At 31.0% G+C, this 14,173-nt stretch overlaps 2 protein-coding genes across 3 annotated transcripts in view; one reads left to right on the forward strand and one right to left on the reverse strand.

Annotated features, from left to right (window-relative positions):
• Positions 1–6,260: 6,260 nt before the first annotated feature.
• On the forward strand, positions 6,261–13,897 carry EMB2369 (tRNA synthetase class I (I, L, M and V) family protein). Of its 2 annotated transcripts, none has more exons than XM_011004284.1 (21): positions 6,261–6,775; positions 7,119–7,263; positions 7,367–7,423; positions 8,061–8,180; positions 8,265–8,369; positions 8,487–8,710; positions 8,843–8,909; positions 8,994–9,148; positions 9,305–9,569; positions 9,949–10,143; positions 10,455–10,534; positions 11,088–11,150; positions 11,254–11,335; positions 11,631–11,708; positions 11,777–11,878; positions 12,046–12,218; positions 12,311–12,488; positions 12,604–12,681; positions 12,855–12,986; positions 13,068–13,325; positions 13,433–13,897. In XM_011004284.1, exons 1-20 carry the CDS (start codon positions 6,297–6,299, stop codon positions 13,308–13,310), a joined length of 3,021 nt encoding a protein of 1,006 aa, XP_011002586.1. In that variant the 5' UTR covers positions 6,261–6,296; the 3' UTR covers positions 13,311–13,325; positions 13,433–13,897. The 2 variants fall into 2 exon arrangements, with proteins under 2 accessions (XP_011002586.1, XP_011002587.1); XM_011004285.1 differs by having other exon boundaries at positions 13,068–13,322; positions 13,472–13,897.
• The window catches only part of LOC105109541 (TMV resistance protein N-like), a 17,652-nt gene continuing 11,321 nt past the window's right edge, over positions 7,843–14,173 (reverse strand). Inside the window, exon 7 of the mRNA XM_011004280.1 lies at positions 7,843–7,853. Within this exon, the coding sequence (XP_011002582.1) occupies positions 7,849–7,853 (5 nt within the window). The 3' untranslated portion in view covers positions 7,843–7,848. The remainder of the gene's footprint in view (positions 7,854–14,173) is intronic.

Consider the following 14,173-nt stretch of genomic DNA (forward strand, 5'->3'; position numbering starts at 1 on the left):
CATCTCTTACACAAGTCACTATTTCTAACTATAGATTAGAGTCAATGCAATATTTTCTTTCCTAATTACCCTACATTCTTTCATTTTCATGTAAAGATCAATTCTCTCATGAGTACCCACTAAATTCGAATACACCCTATAAGCTTTTGCAATGTTATTGATTAATTCCATAATTAAAAGTGTTTTACTTATCTCCCATTTACAATGATTTTTCCTCCGAGATGACACGAGGCTAAAAGATTTATACCTTTAATTCATGTTTTAAAAATAAATAATTTTATATCTAATTGTATTTCACATATATCATTAATAAATTTCTCTCCTAGAGACGCCTTGTTGATTGAAAAAACCTAGATAATCATTTTGAGCTAGAAAAAAAAATAAAAACAGTTGAGACAGAGTTATACAACTTAAGTGAAGCTAAATTTGAATTTTGATGTAAAATTTTTTATTATTTATTTGTATGCTATCGAGTATAATTTTCAACTCAATTATTGAATTAAATTAGAGTTTTTATAAAAATTTCTAGATACATTATTCTATATTGATTTCAATTTTCAGGTTAGTTAGATTGGAGAAGGGATTATTATAAAGGTTGAAGTTGCTTGACGAATCTCGCCAAATTTGTTTTTATGGACCTTTATTTACTATTTAGATTATACCTATAACTACAAAAAGAATACAGTTTAGATTTAAATTACATTGGAAAGCAAACATCTATACATTTATGAAAATATATAGTAGACTTTCTAATTTATCCAAATAAGAAAGAACGATATGTTTAAAGTTATAATTAAAATTTGACTAGAATATATGAAAATTAGAAAAATATTATTTACTTGTGTATTATAAATTTCAGTCAATAAAAAGAATTTCTTAATACTCTTAAAAACATGTGTAACAACTATTGACTTATTTATTTTGCAAGAATTCGATGTCAAATAAGAAGATATTTATGACAACAACTATTATTATTCATAGTTTGTAGGTATTACATATTCATTATGGAATCTATATAATGGGAAAGAGTCATCGGATTCTTTTGTCGTTTCTTTTCTTCTATTACAGATTTCCTAGCATATTAAAAAGACTAGTAAGAGACAACTTAAGGGAGAAAATTCCAACAATTAAAAATAAAGTGTTCCAACTAATTTGAAGTATAAAAATTCAGCAAAGTCTTCTATGAAAGCAAAAGGAGATTTCAAGCAAGAAAACTTTGTTTGGTGATGTTTTTATTTATTTATTTATTTTAGTATTAAATATTATTAGTTTTGGACTTTATTCTAAATTGACTTTATTTTGGCTTATTAAGTTGATTAATAGATAAATCTTATTGACTTGCAATTCAAAATAGATTCATTAGAGTTATTTGGAAGGGATTATATATTGCTTTTATGACTAAAAATTTCAACATATATAATGATTTAAATAACTATGATTTTATCTTTGTTTTGCATGTTGTAATAATCTTTCTTTTTAAAAACATATATCATATAATAACTTATTAAAAAATAACTTGTTTCATGACGTGATTTGTATATTTTAAGTTTTTCATTATATAATTATCTCTGTATTTAAGTTTTTTTTTTCAATAATTATTCAAAAACAACTTTTTTTTTCTTTCTTCTTTCTTTCTTTCTTTCTTTTGGCTAAATTGGAAGTTAGCATGGTGATTCCTGCGGGTACGAAGTTGATTTCTAAGGTAGGCTTCTTCTTTTTTTCTTCTATAACGAGACTTTTCTTAACAACGTTATAAAAAGCCTTTTATTTTTATTTGATAACGATGAATATTTTTAAAATTTATAAAGTTAAGAAAGAGAACAAACATCTTTAATTATTTTTTTTTTTATATTAGTGTCTTGTGAGCTCCCTTTCGCAAATCTAAATTAGAGAAATTATTAGATATATGTAGAGTTGTACTCTTCTTTCTCTTCCAAGCACCAGATTCACCACAAAAATTAGTAATTGATCTCACCATTACATGACAGATGAGAGTATAACTTTGACATTTTGTTTTGAGCTTTCCAAATTAATTTAAATTTAGACATCTTAATGAAATCTTATATTTTAAATGTTAATAATTGAATTTAAAATAAAATTCGGTATAAAAATAAATCAAAGGCCAACTCATATGATTTACTATACTAAAAATAAAAAATTAATTTAAAACTAGTTTTTTCAAAATACTCATCTATTCTTCTTCCTTTTTAAGTGATATTCGAATAAATAAAATAAAGGTAAAAAAGATAATATAAGTAATAAAATGAATTGAATTTGATCTTTTTAGTTTATTTATCAATTAAATTTAAATTAAAAACTATAATTCAATTAAATTACAAGAGGGAATTAGCTCCAAATAGCCGATAAATGTATTAATATTACTGCCAACGCTTAACTTTTTTCTTCTCTTTATAAACATTTGTTCTCTCAGGTTTAAACAATCCATTGTTCTAGATTTTCTGTGTCGATAATTATTAGGTTTAAAGCAAGTTATCTAATATTTTCTCTTAGTTTTCCTTATTTTTCTGTCTTCGACGATAACATAAAACAAAAACAAAGACAAAAGAGATCGGTCCTAATCGAGCTTTCATCCATAACATATCAATCCCATTGCCAACGGTAGAGCATTCCATCTCCAATTAGAACACAGTTCTAGCATAGCATGTGTGTGTCTATATATATATATATATTGTTTCCTAGGGTTACTTTCATTTTTTATCTCTATTTTTAGGCGTGAGATTTTCCCTAAACATGTGGTATTGTGTTAATGGCCTTAATTTTACTAAGGTTTTGCTCGGAGATTCTAGAAATTCTACATTTTAGTTAATTTTTATAGTTATATAAGGTTGATAAGCTTTTAAGTAAGTACTAAAAGTAATTGTTTCCAATAATGATATTTTTTAGTTGATTTATAATTTTTTTATTTAATTAAGAAATCATTTATTATTTTTTAGCTTTGATTATGATTTTTTTTACTAATATATAAGCAACTAGAAGAGTTATAATTTTAAATTAAAGTTTTGTGTGATGATTTTATTCAATGAAATTCTATGTTTGTACCTTCTATACTTCTTATGTTGTCTCTATCTATTTCACTTGTAAGCTTTTTTTCCATTACTAATCAATATAATAAAGTATTTGGTAAAATTTTAAAATTTAATTTAAAACTAATAAAACCATTATATGATGTTTCTTTAGAAGAATTATACCTTTTATTTTAGGCATTGTTTGTTAATGAAATGTAGCCTGTGATTCCATCTTGTTTATTTTTATGTTTGAAAGTATTTTTGAAAAAAATACTTTTTTAATTTTTTAATTTTTTTAAATCGTTTTGATATATTGATATTAAAAATAATTTTTTAAAAATAAAAAAATAATTTTGATCTATTTCTAAATCAAAAATATTTTAAAAAATAATAAATATCTTACTTCTAAACACTTTCTAAAAACATTTAAAAAATAATTTTTTTCATAGGTTGCATCCAAAAAGAAACTAGTCCTTAAAGAGAAATAAGAAAAAATTAAAATTAGATTTTGACTTTCACCGTGAACAAGGTGAGGCTTTAGAGGGTGCCAACCCAACAAACAATTGAATATATTAACCTTTAAAATTGAAATAGTTGGCGAATTTAAGACTATTAAATAACTCAAGCATCCTTAACTGAAAAAACAGAAAACTATTTTCATCTATTAAGGTTATTTTTGTAATTTCATAATTAATTTTATTTTTAAAACCTCTCCAAACTCAATTGTTTGCAATACAATTCAAAAAAGGAATCACAACTAAGTATATGAGGTTTTTAGAGTTTAAAAAAGTAGATTTAAGAAAAATCATGGACTATAGTTTTTTTAATTAAGGTTTTACAAAAGAGTTTTTAATAGTATTCATAATTTTAATTATGGTATATATTAATTAACTAAACACTTTTAAATATATAATTAAAATAAAATATAGATAACACCATATCATTCCATATCACATGCCCTAATAATTTATCCACCACTCATCAAATCAAACATGCAACTTCTAACTCAATTAAAATTGATATTATAACAAACCTAAAATAATTTAGTATTTCATTATACACACACTTATATTTTAATACGAATTTCTATTACTTTCATTTTTTATCTCTATTTTTAGGCGTGAGATTTTCCCTAAACATGTGGTATTGTGTTAATGGCCTTAATTTTACTAAGGTTTTGCTCGGAGATTCTAGAAATTCTACATTTTAGTTAATTTTTATAGTTATATAAGGTTGATAAGCTTTTAAGTAAGTACTAAAAGTAATTGTTTCCAATAATGATATTTTTTAGTTGATTTATAATTTTTTTATTTCGAATTTCTATAGTAAAATTATTGTTCTACCCTTAAAAATTTAAATCTTATAATGCATTCAAAGATAATATGATATTTTTAAGGAGATACATTTACTATTACAAGATTAAATAAAAGTAAAACAAAAAAATTTTAATTTTTTATTTCACAATGTCATGTTTAAAATACCCTTAAAAGTTGAATTCAGTTATTTAACTAATTAAGAAATCATTTATTATTTTTTAGCTTTGATTATGATTTTTTTTACTAATATATAAGCAACTAGAAGAGTTATAATTTTAAATTAAAGTTTTGTGTGATGATTTTATTCAATGAAATTCTATGTTTGTACTTTCTATACTTCTTATGTTGTCTCTATCTATTTCACTTGTAAGCTTTTTTTCCATTTAAAATTTAATTTAAAACTAATAAAACCATTATATGATGTTTCTTTAGAAGAATTATACCTTTTATTTTAGGCATTGTTTGTTAATGAAATGTAGCCTGTGATTCCATCTTGTTTATTTTTATGTTTGAAAGTATTTTTGAAACATATTTTTCATAAATTAAATTAAAAAAAAATTGTTGGCACATGCGATGCACGCGTTAACATGTAGGAAACACGTGTACTTTTTAAACAGTGTATGTGGTGTCTTTCAATGACCAAACATCATATTTTAAGATGATGTTTGATGTGTCTCATCGCCCCCTTCATGAAAATTAAGGGGAGTGTAATTACTTTATGTATGATGATGCTCTAGTAACACCTTTTCTTTTCTCTTTCTTTAACCTTGAAAAACATGCAATCCTTGAAAAAAAATTAAAAGAGTATGTTATTCTTTTAATTATATCAATTTTTTTTAAAATATCAAATTAGTTCTTCTGTTTTATGATGTTTCAAGTTTGACTTTTAATGTTTTGATTTCTAATTTAGATTCTTGGCTCTTTTATCAAATTTTAATTTATTTTTAATTTCATCTTTGGATAGTCAACCTATTAAGCCTAGCTGATTTTTAAAATAATAGCTTTTTAAATGCGGTGCTTCCAGTTTAGTGATTAGCTAGGTTCATGAGTTTGAAAAAATTAAAACGAGTTAATATAATTTTCTTCCTGATTACATAATTTAAAGTTGTTTGTTTTGAAAAATAAATTTTGTTATTTTTTTAGTTTTTTTTAATTTAGTCACCTATATCTTATAATTTAGGTAGAAGGTTTTGTCCAGGTGACCCATGTTTTTTTTTTTAAGGTTGCTTTTTTTTTATATACTTTCAATAATTTCTTCCAAATTTGATTCTTTTAAAGAGTAAATTATTTTTTTGTTTTATTTTTTATTGAATTATCTTATTCATGTGATTCTACTCGTGAGTTTTACCAATCTCATCTAGTTTTATTAGTGCTTTTTTTACTAATTTCTTTTTCATTGGTTATTTTTTTTATGATTTCATCTTTTTATATTTTAATTATTTTATATTTTAATTATTGAACTTTGACACTTGTTTTTTTTTTAATTTTTTTGATGTTGAGTCATGGATTGTTAATTCCTTTTTATTTCATCATTTGATATTTTTTTTTATTAAGATTTGATCTTATTTATTTTTTTTCATTGTTTTTAAACCTTGTCTGGGAGTCAATTCAGCAAAAGTACCGAATCATGAGTTGAGTGAGTTAACCTAAGTTAATATATATATTAAATAATATTTTTATATTTTTATATTGTTTTAATGTAATAATATTAAAAATAACTTTTAAAAAATAAAAAAAATATTTTAATATATTTTTAAATAAAAACACTATAAAATACTTTTAAAAATATTCAAAATATACTAACAATGCTCGAATATTATTTCTTAAGCTGCAAAAAAAAAAAATTAAAAAAAAAATCAATATGATACACAGCTAAATACAGGCAAACAATCTAATGTGACAACATAAGATACGCCTCGTACCCAACTCAATTTAGACTCCACAAGTCCATATCATGGCCAGCCCAACACCAAATGACATAGAAGTGAATATTAAGCGCCAAAACATTATCCAACCAAACAATGCCTCTGCTTCTCGTCTTCACTCAGTCAAGATGAATGCAAACACTTGTATTCAACCGCCCCAGTTCCTTCCATTATCTCCTTTTTATCAGCAAAGGTTTCATCTTTTCACTCAAAAGCCTCAATCTTTAAAGCCCACCAAGAAAAGTTGTTATTTTTCTACTACAGCGTGTGACAACAGCTTCAAAGGTGGCCTTTTTAGGGTTCAAAAGGGTAGAATCAGATGCTCAAATAGTGAGGTTGAAGAGCAGAAGGAGAAGCAGCAGCAAGTGGTGAAGAGAGCTTATCCTTTCCATGAAATTGAGCCTAAATGGCAGAGTTACTGGGAAAAAAATCAAACTTTTAGAACTCCAGATGAAGTTGATACCTCTAAGCCTAAATTCTATGTGCTTGACATGTTTCCTTATCCCAGGTGAGACTCTCTCTTTGTAAATACTTTTGGCTTTAGCTGTTTGGAAGTTAAATTAAGAAGACCCTTTTCATTAATTTGCATGCTTCGCAGTTTGTTCATTTAAAGATTAAATTTTGGCCACTGGGGTGTTGGTAATTTGGTATATGAAACTCAATCCAAATGGTAGAATGAAAATTATTGATGACTGAATTCGTATTTTGGAGATTCAGTTGTGAAATGAGTTTAAAAATCTGCTTTAGTTGTGGTAGTGATTGATGTTAATTTGTTTAATGTGATTTTGGGGCGAGTTGGATTGTTGTGAATGATGGGGTTTTGTGTTCATTTGTTGATGAGTGGTTCGCAGTGGCGCTGGGTTACATGTTGGTCATCCATTGGGATATACTGCTACAGATATTCTTGCTAGACTCAAACGTATGCAAGGTTACAATGTTTTGCACCCAATGGGATGGGATGCATTTGGTTTGCCTGCTGAGCAATATGCAATTGAGGTAATGCTTTGTAGTTATGCGAAACAGAACAGTTTAGGATATTTTCAATAGTTATGGTCTTAGTATTTGGATTTGTTGATGAGATGTTTCATGTGTCTAACAGACAGGAACTCATCCGAAAATCACAACATTGAGGAACATTAACCGCTTCCGTTCCCAGGTCATGTAATGCCCTTACTATTTCTTTTGAACTGCTAAACTAGTATTTGTTTGAGGGCTTGAACATGACATGTCACAGAGTGGTTATCAATGTTGTACTTGTCCTTTTAGTTCTTTGTATTACAGCTTCATATTAATTGGAGCCAGGATTGTGATCCAGACAGATTGCAATAGGCATACCCTATACTGATCATATTGATTAAGATTGCCCACTACATACATGCTGAAACTAATAAGAAATGGAGATCATTATGTTTACTTCATGGTGGCAATGCAGGCTAACAGCATTTTTGACATAATTATTATCAAAATGTGAGCTTCAATATGGTGAAGGGTTATATTTATCTTCTCATTTAAAGAATGCTGCTGATGCTAACCATGGCACACTGCAAAACTATCTCACATGGGAAGCTCACTTGGATTGAATTAAACTGTTTCTAGACAGCTTTGTGAGGCATAGGGCTTACCATCACATTTCAATCACTACTTAAGCAAACTGTCTACTCTATAGCATATTTCCCTCGTTAATTTTAGCTAGCAGCATGATTAATTTTAGCTAGCAGCATGATTCTTTGGTGTTAATTTTAGCTAGCAGCATGATTCTTTGGCAATAAATTGATATTTGAGTTTCTTTGCAGCTTAAATCACTGGGATTCTCTTATGACTGGGATCGTGAAATCTCTACAACAGAACCACAATATTATAAATGGACCCAGTGGATCTTTCTTCAGCTATTGAAGAGAGGGTTGGCATATCAGGTCCAGGATTATCTCTTGCCACCATCATATACTGTCGTTTCCTGATTAAAACTGGATCTGATGGTCTGATAATTATACATTCAGGCTGAGGTACCAGTCAATTGGTGCCCTGCTCTTGGCACCGTTTTGGCAAATGAGGAGGTGGTTGATGGAGTAAGCGAGCGTGGGGGTCACCCAGTTATAAGAAAGGTATGGCACCATGTTACTTCTTGAAGTCATTTGTTTATTTCTCATTACTTTTCTTATTTTTCTTCTTCTGTTGAATGGTTTTATAATTTTACAGTGTCATTGTTTATTACCAAGCAGCCAATGAGGCAATGGATGCTTAAGATTACTGCATATGCTGATCGCCTTCTTGAAGACTTAGATGACCTCGATTGGCCTGAAAGTGTAAAAGAAATGCAGAGGAACTGGATAGGAAGGTCTGAAGGGGCTGAGCTGGAATTTTGTGTTCTCGATTGTGATGGAAAGGAAAGAGACATAAAGATTACTGTTTATACTACCAGGCCTGACACTGTCTTTGGAGCAACGTATTATTCTTCCCCTTTGTTTCTATCATTGTCTGTCTAATAAATTCCTTCCAACACTTTAACTTGTTCGTAGAATTCAGAGACCATTTTTCTCTGGGAACTAATCTGATTTGCTTCCTGGTTTGCATTCAGATATTTAGTTGTGGCACCAGAACATTCATTGCTTCCATCATTGATGTCTCTTTCACAGAGAGAAAGTGTATGTTCATTGCTTTCTTGCCATATTTTTTCCCATGTTTTTGCTAGCCATATGTGATATAAAGTCAACATATCTTGATAACAGGTGGAAGAGTACAAAGATCTAGCTTCACGAAAAAGTGACCTTGAGAGGACTGAGCTTCAGAAGGAGAAAACTGGTGTTTTCAGTGGCTGCTATGCACAAAATCCAGCAAATGGGGAAGCAATTCCAATATGGGTTGCAGATTATGTTTTGGGGAGGTGTGTTTGATGTCATTTTTCTTTTATGACTTACCTGGACTAAGGCATGCATGCTTAGGTTCCAACTTTCTTCTGTGTATATTGTCTAGGATATGAAGTGCATTCGTGGAGTTCATTTTAATGTGAATGCAATGTATTCTATTGTTTTTTATGCAGTTATGGGACTGGAGCTATTATGGCGGTGCCTGCTCATGACACCCGTGACTATGAATTTGCTACTAAATATGACATTCCCATTCGTTGGGTTGTGAAGCCAAATGATGATGATTTTAGTGATTCAGGAAAGGCTTATGAAGGAGAAGGCTCCATTCTCAATTCATCGAGTTCAACATCAGGGCTTGACATCAATGGTTTGCATAGCAAAGTAGCAGCATCTAAAGTCATTGAATGGGCTGATACAACTGGAAATGGGAAGAAAAAGGTATTTTTCGCTGTTAGGGTGTGTTTGTTAGGGGTGTGGGGGTGATTATTAAAGGGTAAATAGCAATTACTTCAACAAAAATCACACAATCAAATAATCTTTAATTCACTCTCTCTTCCCCCACTAACAGTATTTTGATCATGTTTCTCATTTCTGTAATAATTTACCTCCTACACCTAAATACCAAACACATTAAAAAAACCAACCGTTTCTCCCTTACTAAGTACTCTTATAACAATCACCTCCATTTCAAATCAATACCACACATCATTAATCTAAAAATTACAGTGAAGGGGTAATATTGGGGTTGGACTATTACTAGCTTTGCATGCATGGTACTATGGTGTTATAAATGTAGCTCAAATTCATACTTCTTCAGGTGAACTACAAGTTGAGGGATTGGCTTTTTGCTCGACAGCGTTATTGGGGGGAGCCTATCCCAGTTGTTTTCTTGCAGGATACTGGTGAGACCGCTCCAATTCTTGAAACTGACCTGCCCCTTAAACTCCCAGAATTAGATGATTTTACCCCGACAGGGACAGGAGAGCCACCCCTTGCAAAAGCTGTTTCTTGGGTATGCTGTTTCCTTCTTACCATGTTTCTGTTTGGAAAAGTTTCAGCATTTTCTTGCTATACAGCTTTTATTATAACATGTGAATGCAGTCCATAAAGTTTCTGACTTTTGGAACATGTCTTTTAGCTGCTAATTGTATGTTAAACCCCGGGAAGTTCATAAATTACTATTCTAGCTGTGCGTTGTTTACTTTCTTCAGTAGATGCAATTCTTTTCTCCCTTTCCTTTTCCTTCTCTACGTTATATGAGCGATGTTTGTTCTCTTTTCTTCATCAAGTTCTATGATGATGTTTCTTATGGCCTCATTTCAGGTTAAAACCACTGATCCTTTATCTGGAAAACCCGCCATGAGAGAAACAAGTACCATGCCCCAATGGGCTGGTTCTTGCTGGTAATGCATTTGTGGCTAACTTATGTTGGTTTTTCTTCGTTCACTTTTTGTTAGAGGGGAGAGAAAGTGGTAAACATGTTAAAATGAAAGGTTATGGACTGAAATTGTGAACATGGGAGTCATGCAAAAAGCGACAATGGAAAAGTTTTAAAAGAACCTAGAAATTCAACTTTGCCTGTTTGACATACAGCTCAAAAAATGCATTCTCCTTTGACTATTTGACATAGAACTCAGAAATGAAGCACATTTAATTGGCTAGCAGAAAAAATATGCCAATAACATGCAATTGATATTTTTAATTCTGGCTATTTTTTGTTTCCCTCTGCATACACCTTGCTACTGTTTCATAGGAACTATTTGCTGGAAATAGCAACCATAGTCCATGCATAATTTGATATTGTTGGTATAAATGTGTAGTCTGGTTAAACAGAAGTGTTGTTATTTATTTCCTAACATTTTTCTGCTTGGCCAAATGCTTGGTCTTTTCCTTTTCAAAAGGTTGCTTCAACTGTTCTTTGAGATTTGAAGCTCTATACTTCTATAATTTTTTCAGGTACTATCTGAGATATATGGACCCAAAAAACTCCAAAGAATTAGTTGACAAGACAAAAGAAAAGTAAGCTGATCATTACTTTATGCAAATAAATATGTTTTCTTTTTTTAAATGAACATTCATCATTGCAGTGATCTTGTATGATTTTGTATCTCTTCACCTTCAGGTACTGGAGTCCAATTGATGTCTATGTCGGTGGTGCTGAACATGCTGTTCTCCATTTACTTTATTCAAGATTCTGGCACAAGGTTTTTGAATCTTTGGTGTTTACAGTTTTAATAAATAGATGCAGCTTAGTTAGTTTTGTGTAACTCAAAAGCCATAGCACATACTTAAGTCCCCACTTCATTTTCATTGTACTGTCAATATCTGTCCTCTCTGTTGCTATTTTTGTTTGTCTTGAATAAGAAACATATTTATTATTATTATTATTATTATTATTTTACTGCTGAAGGAGATGCTTAAGATTGCAGTTGACTCTATATTTATGATAGAAGGCATGAGAAGGAAGAAAATACTTATTATTGAAATTGGGTGATTCAGGTTCTTTATGACATTGGTGTTGTGTCAACCAAAGAACCCTTCAAGTGCGTCATTAACCAGGGAATCATCCTTGGGGAAGTAAGTATGGTTACTTATGCATAGGTAGGTAATATTCTTTCACATTATTCTGATGGTGTGAATAACAGGTCCAATACACGGCTTTCAAAAACCCAGATGGAAACTATGTATCTGCAGACTCTGCTGATCTGTCAGGTGAAATTAATCAGGAAATCATTCCCGAGGAAAAGGTTTGTCATAAACGTGTCAATATATTACTGTTCTTGTTAATATCACTTTGACTCTCCTACTAGAGTTAGAAAAAGGCCATTTTGACATTTTTAGCTCTTGGAGAATGTAGGCTATTACTTTTGGAATTTCACCTCTTTTTCTGAATAAATTGCACCTCTTTACATAGGTTATGAAATCTGGGGATTCCTTTGTACTGAAAGGTGATCCCAGTATCCGATTGATAGCTCGTGCGCATAAAATGAGTAAAAGTAGGGGAAATGTTGTGAATCCAGATGATGTTGTCTCTGAGTATGGAGCAGATTCTCTTAGGTTGTATGAAATGTTCATGGGTCCATTTAGGTATGCAATACTCTCTTCTTTTGATTATTAGGGATGAGCACAATAGAGATAATTCTGATGGTATTTTCTAAATTGCACTGTGCTGCTTTTAGAGACTCAAAAACATGGAGTACTAGTGGGATTGAAGGTGTCTATCGATTTTTGGGACGAACATGGAGGCTAATTGTTGGCTCACCCTTACCTGATGGAACTTTCAGAGATGGAACAGTGGCAATCAATGGGGAGCCATCTTTTGAACAGTTACGCTCCCTGCATAAATGCATAGCAAAGGTCATCTCTCATTTGATGCATTTTCTCGTTCTTTCTTTACAAGTGCCTCTGTTGGTTTTCCTTTGTATATTCCATATGCCACTCTATAATGAACATGAATTGATGTTGGTTCCAGGTAACGGAGGAAATTGAAGGGACAAGGTTCAACACTGGAATTTCTGCAATGATGGAGTTCATTAATGCTGCATACAAGGTTTTTCAATAGAACTTTCCTAAATAAACTTCCATTAGTTCTGTGACATTTGTTGTTCAGTGTTATTTGAGGACTTGAAGGCTGCTCACTTTCTGTTCCTGCTTCATTCCTTTATTTTTATCACTATTTTCCCATGAATTTAATTAGCTTTTATTTGCATTGTGATGTACTAGTGGGATAAACTTCCAAGATCAATTATCGAGGAATTTGTCTTGTTGCTATCACCTTATGCACCTCACATGGCTGAGGAGCTTTGGTTTCGCCTTGGGCATTCGAATTCATTGGCATACGAGCCCTTTCCTAAGGTAAAAATTTCTTTCTTAAAATGATACCATAGCCCTCTACTAAGATGAAAATTCATCGTTTGGATTTTGTTCTGATTGCAGGCAAATCCTGATTACCTGAAGGAGTCTACCATAGTTCTTCCAGTTCAGATCAATGGCAAGATGAGGGGTACCATACAGATTGAAGAAGGATGTTCAGAGGAGGATGCTTTCAGATTAGTTTCACAGGATGCGAAACTCTCCAAGTTCCTGGATGGAAAATCTATCAAGAAAAGAATCTACGTTCCTGGGAAAATTTTAAATGTTATTTTGGGTCCTCAAAACATCAAGGCAGGAGTCCGGTAGTCCCCTGGCCCCATCTGCATATTCAGGGCGAGTGGGCTCATTTTAAATAGGACTTTTCACATATGTGCTACAAATGGAATGCGGAGGCACACATATGTGCTACAAATGGAATGCGGAGGCAATGCATATTCAGGGCGAGTGGGCTCATTTTAAATAGGAAGATCACAATGAGTTGAAGTTTTACCAGCGAACTTTTCACATATGTGCTACAAATGGAATGCGGAGGCAAGTTTACTATAGGCATCCAAATTTTTCAATGCATTGAAGATGTCTACATCAATAAACTTTCAGGCTAAATTATGTTCGTCTTTAAGGTCCCTGAATCTAGAGGATTAACTCCAGGGAAGTGACAGGGCAGCAGCAGCAGAAACATTTCATGCAACGTCAACATTCATTATTCAATGGTATGGGTGCTTATGCTGGAATTTTTGCAGATGCCTTGTAAAAGGCCTTCATGTATGTACATTGAGACATTGAATGTATCAGCTGTATCGTTATCTGTATTATTCATTGTATGATCTGAATAAACTTATGCCATTAAATTGATAAAGGAACTCATTCTTAATACAAATATTTATTATTTGCAATCGTCCTGGATTGGGAATGTGCAGTTGAATTGATTGCAGTCAGACTGGCAGGCTGGCCTAAACTCTCTACAATCTTTATCAGATTTCTTTTCTTGATTCGACATGGTGTCCATGTTAGGATTTGTTAAGAATTAATTATTAATTAACAGAAACTGAATAGTGAATTGTTATATAATTTTGAACTGAATTTTATTTTTTCAAAATAGAAAGGACATGTCTTCACCATTCCTCTCTCTCTCTCTCTCTCTCTCTCTCTTATATATATATATATATATA

The sequence above is a fragment of the Populus euphratica genome, unplaced genomic scaffold (assembly GCF_000495115.2).
Source record: "Populus euphratica unplaced genomic scaffold, PopEup_1.0 scaffold220.1, whole genome shotgun sequence".
NCBI lineage: Eukaryota > Viridiplantae > Streptophyta > Magnoliopsida > Malpighiales > Salicaceae > Populus > Populus euphratica.